The 10,707-nt window shown below is 48.1% G+C and overlaps 1 protein-coding gene across 2 annotated transcripts; it reads left to right on the top strand.

The window, feature by feature from the left end:
* The first annotated feature begins 322 nt into the window (after nt 1–322).
* RFK (riboflavin kinase) lies at nt 323–10,213 on the top strand. Of its 2 annotated transcripts, none has more exons than XM_084278260.1 (4): nt 323–449; nt 6,716–6,864; nt 8,189–8,291; nt 8,886–10,213. In XM_084278260.1, the coding sequence occupies exons 1-4, from the start codon at nt 368–370 to the stop codon at nt 9,014–9,016; spliced, it is 465 nt and encodes a 154-aa protein (XP_084134386.1). In that variant the 5' UTR covers nt 323–367; the 3' UTR covers nt 9,017–10,213. The 2 variants fall into 2 exon arrangements, with proteins under 2 accessions (XP_084134386.1, XP_084134385.1); XM_084278259.1 differs by having other exon boundaries at nt 6,716–6,867.
* The last annotated feature ends 494 nt before the right edge of the window (nt 10,214–10,707 follow it).

Below are 10,707 nucleotides of genomic sequence, written 5' to 3'. Positions count from 1 at the left end.
CCCCCGGCTGCAACATCCACCCCCCCCCTCCCCCCGCCCAGGCCCGCAGCCACGCGGCGCACTGAGCATGCGCGAGCACCCTACTCCTCCCCCTCGTTCGCCCCGCCCCGGGGGGCGTTACGAAACTGGCGCTGTGGGTACGTCCATTCTTGAGGGTAGGGGGAATGTTGTGTGAATTGAAAACCGGCACGCCCCAGCTGGCTCAGCACCCCCCCCACCCCCCCCACCCCGTTCTATTTGGTATCGCCTAGGGTAAAGCCGCGCAGGGCGTCGCGCGCCGCGCTCCAGGGCTCCGCGGGGCGGCGCGTTGGGAGCTGCGGGCGGCTCTCGCGCGCGCCGTGCGCTCGCCCCGACGGCCGCCGCCGCCATGAGGCACCTGCCGTACTTCTGCCGCGGGGAGGTGGTGAAGGGCTTCGGCAGGGGCTCCAAGGAGCTGGGCATCCCCACCGGTGAGCGGGGTGCGCGGGGACCTGGCCCCGAACGGGGGTCCGCTTCCCCCGGCGGGGCGAGGGCGGCGCCTGCCCTGAAGGCCACCGAGAGCTGTTCGCCGCCACCCGGCCTCGGCCGGCCCGCGCGGGGCCGGGGCTCCGCACCCCGTCCTTTGCCCAGCGCCGCGGGGTGACGGGGAGGGGGGGCGCCCGGGGGAGGGGAAGGGAGGGGAAGGGATCGGCCGTCGGTGCCGCTCAGGACGCCCGGGCAGAGCCGTGCCGAGCCGAGCCGTGCCGCCGCGGGGCCCGGCGCTCCGGCGGAAAGGAGCGGGTGCGCGGGGCCCGGTGACTAAGGTCGCTCTCGGCAGACGCCCGGCGGTGCCTCTCAGTAGCGCTGTTGGCGCGGCTGCTTCCTTCTGCCTGTAAGGCTTGGCTTGTTCCGCCTGACACACACACACCGCATCCCCACCCGCGTTGCCTAATAGTCTAGTGCCCCTCTTCTGCGTGATTGTCCCCCCTCTGCTGCCTAATTCCGCACCCTCCCCCGCCTTGTCTTAAGCGGTTTCTCTAAGCCTAGGGGTTTTTGGTTTGGGTTTTCTCCTCTAATTGCCCTTTAATTATCTAATAACGATCGTCACGATGATGTACGAGATGCAGATAAATGGTCACAGGGCACGGGGCTGTGTGGCTTGGAAAATACCTGTTCACGTAAAGCTCAGATTAGAACAAAAAAGGGAGTAGGCGTCAGGAATAGCTGGAAGGAAGGAAGTTCGAAGGGGGTAAGGCACAGGTTGAAAAACACAAACGAGTGGACTTGGCCCACGAAGAAATAAATATTCTTATGACTCATCTGCGTTTCGGTTCTCGAAGTGCAGATAGATGTGTAATGCCGGGGAATTTTAGCCTGCATTAAGCTGATACTGAAGTCAACAGGCATCTTGCACCCCTCCTAGCAGACAAGGGAACATCATGAAACCTGCCTTGGGGTGCTGGATTTCTGATAACATCTGTTAATAACTTTGCATTTTTCTCGTGATTAGGTACAAATGGTGCATTGATGTCAGGAAATAGGGTAGGGAAGTTGTTACTGCTTGTGAGCTGTGATAAAAACTCAGCAACTGTAAGTGCTTTCAAACCTACTTTGTCTTGCATGAAGAGATATGCTAATGTGGGAACTAGAAGTAAGAATACTAATTTTGAAGGGAGTCTAGGTTCAATCAGAAGGGAATCTCTTTTACTGTAGATACATAGTTTTCAAAGAAAATCCTAGAAATCCAATAATGCCTTTGAAAGGCAACTTGTGCAGAATTGACAGTGACTAATAGAATCACAGAATCACGGAATTGTAGGGGTTGGAAGGGACCTCCAGAGATCATCGGGTCCAACCCCCCTGACAAAGCAGCTCCCCAGCTCATATTGCACAGATAGGCATCCAGATGGGTCTTGAATATCTCCAGAGATGGAGATTCCACAACCCCCCTGGGCAGCCTGTCCCAGGGTTCTGTCACCCTCACTGGGAAAAAGTTCTTCCACATGTTGGTGCGGAAGTTCCTGTGCTCCACCTTGCAGCCATTGCCCCTTGTCCTGTCTCCCCAGACCACTGAAAAGGGGCTGGACATTTCCCCCTGCATCCCATACTTCAGATATTTATAAACACTAATTAGGTCCCCCCTTAGTCTTCTCTTCTCTAGGCTGAACAGTCACAGCTCACTCAGCCTTTCCTCATAGGGGAGATGCTCCAGGCCCTTAATCATCTTTGTAGCCCTTCTCTGGACTCTCTCCAGGAGATCCCTGTCTTTTTTATACCAAGGAGCCCAGAACTGGACACAATACTCCAGGTGGGGCCTGACCAGGGCAGAGTAGAGGGGGAGGATCACCTCCTTCGACCTGCTGGCTACACTCCTCCTGATGCACCCCAGGATCCCATTGGCTCTCAGCCACCAGGGCACACTGCTGGCTCATGGCCAACCTGTCACCAATCAGGACCCCCAGGTCCTTCTCCACACAGCTCTTCTCCAGCAGGTCATCCCCCAGCTTGTACTGATACAAGCAGGTATTCCTTCCCAGTGCACTTGCTTTTGTTGAATTTCATCTGGTTTCTCCCTGCCCAGCTCTCCAGCCTGTCCAGGTCTCTCTGGATGGCAGCACAGTGTTCCTGCATGTCAGCCACTCCTCCCAGCTTTGTATCATCGGGTACTTGCTGAGGGTGGATGCTATTCCCTCATCAAGGTCGTCAATGAAGATATTAAACAGGACTGGACCCAACACTGAGCCCTGGGGAACACTGCTAGTCACAGGTCTCCAGTCAGACTCTGCTCCACTGATCACCACCTTCTGAGCTTGGTCTGACAGCCAATTCTCAGCCCACCTCACTGTCCACTCATCTATCCCATGCTCTCTCAGCTTTGCTGTCAGGGTGTCATGGGAGACAGTATCAAAAGCCTTGCTGAAGTCAAGGTGGATGACATCCACTGCTCTCCCTCCATCTCCCCAGCTGGTGATGAGATCATAGAAGGCTGTGAGATTGGTCGAGCACGATCTCCCCTTGGTGAATCCATGCTGACTACTCCTCATGACCTTCTTCTCTTCCAATTGCTTGGAGATGGCATCCAGAACAAGCTGTTCCATCACCTTTCCAGGGACAGAAGTGAGGCTGACTGGCCTATAGTTGCTGGGATCCTCCTTCTTGCCCTTTTTAAAGACTGGAGTGACATTGGCTATCCTCCAGTCTTCAGGCACTTCTCCTGTTCTCCAAGACCTGTTGAAGATGACAGAGAGCGGCTCAGCAATCATCTCCGCCAGCTCCCTCAGGACACGTGGATGCATCCCATCCAGGCCCATGGATTTATGTGTTAGTCCCTTTGAGATGCTTCTGGACCACCCCTACCTCAACCAGAGGGAAGCTCTTCATTTCCCAAACTCTCCTACTTTTTTCCAGTGTCTGTGGGTCCTGAGGGGCCTTTGAAGTGAAGACCAAAGCAAAGAAGGCATTCAGTATCTCCACCTTCTCAACATCCCCTGTTACCAGGACACCTGCCTCGTTCAGCAGGGGACCCACATTATCCCTGGTCATCCTCTTACTATTCACATATCTAAAACCCCCCTTTTTATTATCCTTTATGTCCCTTGCCATTTTCAGTTCCAAGTGGGCTTTAGCCTTGCTAGTCGTGTCCCTACAGGCCCTCACAACATTCCTATATTCTTCCCAGGTGCTCAGACCCTTTTTGCACAATTCAGAGACCTTCTGCTTCCCTTTCAGTTTACTCATTGGCTCCCTGCTCATCCACACAGGTCTTCTGCCTCTCTTCTCCAATTTCTCACTCAAAGGGATGCACCAGTCCTGGGCTTGGAAGAAGCGCTGTTTAAATGCTACCCAGCTCTCACAGGCTCCCTTCCCTTCTAACAGCGTAGCCCACGGGAGAGCTCCTATTAGGTTGTGGAAGAGATCAAAGTTAGCTCTTCTAAAATTCAGGGTAGCTATCCTTTTTGGCTTGTTTCTTCCACTCAGGATCTTGAGCTCTATCATTTCATGGTCACTTTGTCCCAAGTCCATCCTTGTTGGTAAATACAAGGTCCAGTACCGCCCTCCCCTTGTAGGTTCCTGCACCATCTGTAGCAGGAAATTGTCTTCTACACACTGCAGAAATTGTCTGGACTGCATACAACTGGCCCTGTTGCTTGCCCAGCAAATATCTGGGTAATTGAAGTCCCCCATAAGGACCAGCACCTGGGATCTCGAGGCTACTTCTAGCTGCTTGTAGAATGCACTATCAACTCGCTCCTCCTGAGTAGGGGGCCTGTAGTACACACCCACAACAGTGTCACTCTCACTTGCCTGCCCCTTGATTCTTACCCACAAGCTCTCCACTGATGGATTATCCTTCCCCAGGTGGAGTTCAATACATTCTAGCTGCTCTCTCACATAAACAGCAACTCCTCCACCTCGCTGTCCTAGCCTGTCTTTCCTAAAAAGCACACATTCATCCATGACAGCGTGCCAGTCATCCAGGCTGTCCCACCATGTCCCTGGGATTGCAATGAGATCGTGGCCCTGCGACCACACAAAGATCTCTGACTCTTCCTGTTTATCACCCACGCTACGTGCATTCGTATGGAGGCACTTTAGGGGGGCAGCAGATGCAGGTATCCTCAACAGGTCACAGGGAGATTTCCGACAGGGGATGGGCAATGGTGGCTCCACTGAGGAGTCCTCAGGGCAATCCACAGAATTTTCCCTACTATCACACGGAACAACATCCCCAAGTTCATCACTGTGCTGTTGGCCTTTACCTTCTTCCGACATCAACTCTCGTTGTGTCTCCCAAAGCACTTGCCTGACCCCAGCAGCCTCCGTGATATCCCCTTTCCCCTTCCTAACTAGTTTAAAGCTCACTCAATGAGCCCTGCCATCTCCTGAGCAAGGATCTGCTGTCCCCTTGGGGACAGGTGAGCCCTGTCAACAGTCATCATGCCAGGAGCTGAGTACACCATCCCTTGGTCAAAAAGCCACGAAGTTCCTATGCCAGCACCGGCCTTTCAGCCCCTCGTTCAACTCCTGGGTCTCCTGACGTGCTCTGAACCCATCATCCCACTAGTAGGGATAGAGGAAAATATTATTTGAGCTCCCCCTCTCTCAACAAGGCGCCCCAGGTCCCGGAATTCCCTGTTGATAGCATGCAGGCTACACTTTGTGATTGCATCACTGTCTGCTTGAACTATCAATAATGGGTAGTAGTCAGAGGATTTCACCAGCCCTGGGAGCCTTCTGGTGATGTCTCTGACCCGGGCTCCAGGGAGACAGCACACCTCCCTGCCTGTAGGGTCAGGTCTGCATATGGGGCCCTCTGTCCCCCTGAGGAGGGAATCCCCTACCACAACTACCCTTCTCTCTTGCTTAACAGAGGCAGTCTCAAGGCGTGTGGTCAATCACCTCACTCTAAGCACCTGCTTCCTCTGAGCCAGAGGGGCTGCATTTGTCTCCTCACTTACCTCCTCCTCAACTTCCAGGACCCCAAACCTATTGCTTAGGGAAACCTGGGGGAGCAGGGTAGGCAGGCGACGGCGAGCCAGGACTGTCTTCCAGCCCTCCTCAGGGCTCAGGTCACTCCCTTCTGCCTGACCAGGACAGGGCAGGGGGACTGTCACCAGTTGCAGGGTGTCTTCCTAGCACGCTTCCTTCTGGGATGCCAGGGAGCTACTCCACCAGTCAATCTCCCGCTTGCAGTCCCTGATAGCTCTCAGTCTCTCCACCTCTTCTTTGAGCTCTGCCCCCATGCTAAGCAGATCTTCCACCTGCTCACACCTCACACATGTGGAATTGCCACCAGCATCCACCAGCAGAGGCAGGCTCAGGCACTCCCTGCAGCCGGAGACGTGCACAGCCCCACTCCTGGGCAGGCCCTTGGTCTGGGTCTCCATGCTCTCAATGGGGCAAGCCCTCTGTCTGCTGGAGACCACATGCCTGGGCAGGCCCTCGGTCTGGGTCACTACACTCGTCATGGGGCGAGCCCTCTGCCTGGTGGAGGCCATGGTAATCTGTGGTCTCAGAGACTGTCAGTGGGCGAGACAGTTCCCCGGGTGTTGAGAGACAGAATTTACCTGCTCGGCCACACGAGCTTACAGGGTCAACACAGGGTCAGCACTGTGCACACACTGACCTGCCCTCTCTGGGTCGGGTGGGCAGGTCGCTGCCTTCTCTGAGGCTTTCCCAAGGCGATGGGCGGTGCTGGGGCCGTTGTTGCCCTGGCAATGCCTATGCCATGTCAGCCTCTCTCAGAGAGCTGCCGGGTGCCTCTGCTTCTCAGGGGGTTCTCCTGGCAGGGCTGTCACTCCAAACGCTCTTGCAGTTCACGATCTACTGCCGCAGCTCCGGCTGTGCCGGTTCCGAGCAGCCGACCTCGTGGAATCATGAATAATTATTTTGCTAACAAGTAAATAGCTCTGAAGTGCTGTTCTATAGTGCTGAAGGAATTCCACCTTTCACTGTATTGAAGCTGTGACAGTTATCTTAAAAGGGAAATGTGTTCTGACTGGGTATATTTTATGCTTTGTTCATTATCACTGCAGATGAGAATGTGTATAGCTATAAAATGTAGTATGCCTAAGAGATATGATAGCTGTTACAAAGCTGTTTTGTATTTTATGCTTTGCCAAATGGCATGTTGCACCATTCTAGCCATCGTCAGTGTTGAGTTTGCAAATAGTATGTAGGCAGTGTTTGAAGATTTTGTTATATCCTTGACTTACACCAAGTCACTCACACTTTGCACTTTCTAAAATTTTTGCAGCTAACTTTTCTGAGCAAGTAGTTGAAAGCTTTCCATCTGATATCTCTACTGGTATATACTATGGATGGGCCTGTGTTGGAAATGGAGATGTGCATAAAATGGTTTTAAGCATAGGATGGAATCCCTTCTATAAGAATATTAAGAAATCAGTGGTAAGAATTTTGCTTTGTGTGGGATTTCTGTTATAATAAATGAGCCAGATGTTGAATTTGTGTCAGGCAAGCAGAATTTGATCCATAAATGCAATTAAGAAATTCTGTTTGATCTTAGAAATGTATTTGGTATCTATATACTTGTATTCCAAAAAGAAAACACTTGCAATAGCCAGAGATTATGCAGCTGCAAGTGAATAAAGTTTATTTTCTTGTTTTTATTCTATCACTACTTGAATGCTTCCAAAATAGCAAACTAGCAGTATTTTTTAAATGGTGGTTGCCTCTGGTGCTGGGTGCTAATTGAACATAAGCTCGATAGACATGTTGTATCTACTGGTTATCAGAGCCCTAGCATGGGATAGAACACACTAATACATTGTTGTCTTCAATCTCTCTGCATTTGAAATAAGACATGTTGGGGCATCCAAATTTTTTATGATTTTCTATTATTTATTCTCTTAAATGATGAAATCCATACATGAGCTGCTGTGGCTTGATATACAGAATAAATATTGAGAGGTACATAGTAATAGGGTGGAGGAGTTGAGTTAAAAATCCCGAGCTGGGACAGTTGTGTTTTTCTTGCTGTCTGGTGCTAGTGCTTTTCCTTGCAGAGCTCGGTTTCATTACAAATGCTTTTATTTGGGCATGAATCTCTGCTTCTAAATTTCTAAGTGTGAGAAGACTCCACAATGTGCTTGTCTTATGCAAAAGTAAAAACATTTTTTAAATTTTTGCAGATAACTTTTCCAAGCAAGTAGTCAAAAGCTTTCTGTCTGATACCTCTGTCAGTGTATGCTACAAGTGGGCCGATGCTGGAGAGGGATATGTGCTAAAATGATTTTGAGTGCCAGATGGAAAGCTCTCTTGGCCCTTGCTTGTTGACTTTTAGCATTCATTTCCCATGTGACCTGGTTGTAAAAGCTCTCATTAAGCCAACTAATTCAACCAAAATCTTAATAGTTTGATGAAATACTAAGTTTTGCTAGTGATTTGACACCTTGAAGTCTTGCTTCTGAGACGTGGTGAAGCACTCCTGAGTAATGGTGCTATTTTTGCTTGGATTTCTTTTTTTTTTTGCTATCAGAGTACTCTTAACTGGGTAACTCTTCTTAAATTCATTGCCAAGCACAATTCTCCTTCCTAAAAGCAAAAGCTCCAGCCTTTTAATCTTGCATTATACGTGATAAACTAAATGCCCCTTTTATTGGTGTATGGTGGGGAGGATTTGAATTAGAGGTATTAGCTGTACATCCTCATGGCGGGGGAAACACGCTCAAAGTTCATCCTAAATGTCAACCTATTTCTCTTCCTGTAGGAAACGCACATTATCCACACCTTCAAAGAAGACTTTTATGGAGAAATTCTTAGTATAGTCATAATTGGATATATTCGACCGGAAAAAAACTTTGATTCTTTAGGTCAGTATTGCAGGTGCCCCTCAAACTAGTCCCTTACGTGTCTTATTGCTACAAGTACTGTTGACTTCACTGTCTCTCCATAATGAGATGTTTTATCTGTTAACCATTAACATTTCAGTAAAATGTTTTCATGAGCTAAATGTGCAAGTTGGTTCAATTCAAAAAGCCCAAAAAACATACTCCCACATCTTCCAGTGCATCACACTGAAACCTTGTATTGTTGCGTCACTTGTCTGAGGAGTGGTTTTAAAATCATGGGCTTGTTAAAGCATTGGCCTAGCCTGCTGGCTTCTTTTTAAAATGCAGCTCTATTAAAGTTGGAACAGTTTGTGAAATTGTTGATAACTTGTGAAAATGTCTTTTGGAACAAGGTGATGCTTATAGTGGTGAAAAACACAAATCTGGTGGCATGTTTTAACAACAACAACAACAAAAATTTAAACCCAAAGAATCTTGCCTTTCAAACCCCATGGTAATAATTGTATTCTTCTGTGATTTTTGTATGCCATTTTGTGGCATGCCTTATTTTCCTTTGTTATTGTGTGTTCAGAATTCTAACCAACTTCTAAATATCATTATTTTTGTCTTTTTCAGAGGCACTCATTTCAGCAATTCAGGGAGACATTGAAGAAGCGAAAAGACAGCTAGATTTACCAGAACATCTTAAACTCAAAGAAGATAACTTCTTTCATCTGCCAGAAGGCAAAATACTAAACAACCACTGAGCAAACCCATGCTGCTATTTTTATTTTTTTTTGTCATGGAGCTTATATATTTGTGCTGCTTTTATAGGTATTTTATTGTCGTATGTCTGTTGAGGTAGCTGAGGTTGGAACCATCCATACAACATCATTCGGTTTCTTTGTGCTAATGCATCATTAACCAAGTTACATAAAAGAAGTGAAAGACTAGTGTAGGTCCTTACAGATAAATTGTATGCTCAGGTTGCCAGTTGTTCCAAGATAGAGCATGTGGGGAATATGTCAGCCATGACCTCTCCTGACCCTAGGGTGTGGACAGTTCACTTAAGTGAAGAACGCCTGTTTTTAACATACAGGATGTTGTTTCAACCTCTTTTCCCGGATTTATGTCATTCTTATATCTTGATTTTAGCTAGTAGTTTAGAAAACTTTGCTTTGTCAGGCTCACAGTCTTTTGACGTCAGCTTGTGATGTGGATGGAATTTTTTCTGAAGTCCAGAATGGTTCTGTTGATGTGTCTCAAACTGTAGTTCTGTGTCTGATCTACCATGTACAATTGGGAACGCACAGTTTCTGTAAGTGCAATGCTATGAATTTATTCCTTATCCTATTCGAATCCTACTTTTCATGCTAGGGTTTAGGAGAGGTTTCATGAAGTAGCCATTTGGGGCTTTGTGGCAGGTGCTGTCGGGACATTAGTTCTACATCATATTGTTTTAACTTTCAGCCAGTATCATAGGATGCTATTAAGAAAGAGGTGAGCAAATCAAGGATTTGTGTTTGCTCTGTAGGACTTTGGGAGAAACTTGATTTCACTTAAATGAATGGCTCAGCAGCAATGTGCTGGTAATAGCAGAGACATGGAATACAGAATGGGAGGGCAGGAGGAATGCCTATGGCAGTTACATATACTTGATTTTAAAGGCACACAAAATAATTTTGTGGACTTTTTCTGTGTAACAGGCTGGAAATTTTATTTCTGAAAAGGCTGTAGAGTAATTGTCTTGAAACGAGTGACAGTTGGGATTTTATTTTTCTAATTTGTAAATGGAGGGATGAGGGAGATATTTTTTTCTTTTCAAAGAGCTGAGGAATTCTTGAGATTGTTGCAATGTCAAAATCTTCTATTTTGCTTCTTTTTCTGAAGAATAAACACAAACCACACGAGTTAATATATTGACAAGAATATATTTAAAGAATAAATTGCTTTTTGTCATGGCACTGTAGCTGAACACTCATAGCCTTCTTTAAAACTGTTTTGCTGCCTGTCGCGTCATGTGTCTGTTGTGGAAACCGTGGTGCCTTAAGCTGGTTGTCTGAGTAATACTTTTGCTGTGTGTGGTGGTATGGCCCTGGCTGGAGGTCAGATGCCCACCAAAGTCAGTCTATTACTCCCCTTCTTAGTTGGACAAGGGAGAAAATATTTATTAAGAGGCTCAGGAGTCAAAATAAGGACAGGGAGAGATCATCCTGTCATTGAATGACATGGGCAAAACAGACTCAACACAGAGTGAAGGAAAGAAAACTACCTAATTTATTACACTACACTACAAACAACAGTGAAACCGGAGTTGGGAGCGTGACCAGATCTTAAAACAAACACAACCAGATCCTAAAATACTTTCCCCCCACCACTCCCTTCTTAGCAGACTCTACTCAGAATTTTACTCCCTTCTTCCCCCCTGCTCGCAGTACAGGGGGGCAGGGACTGGAGA

Source organism: Gallinula chloropus, assembly GCF_964237585.1.
Source record: "Gallinula chloropus genome assembly, chromosome: Z".
Classification (NCBI taxonomy): domain Eukaryota; kingdom Metazoa; phylum Chordata; class Aves; order Gruiformes; family Rallidae; genus Gallinula; species Gallinula chloropus.
This window is presented reverse-complemented; position numbering and strand designations above follow the sequence as displayed.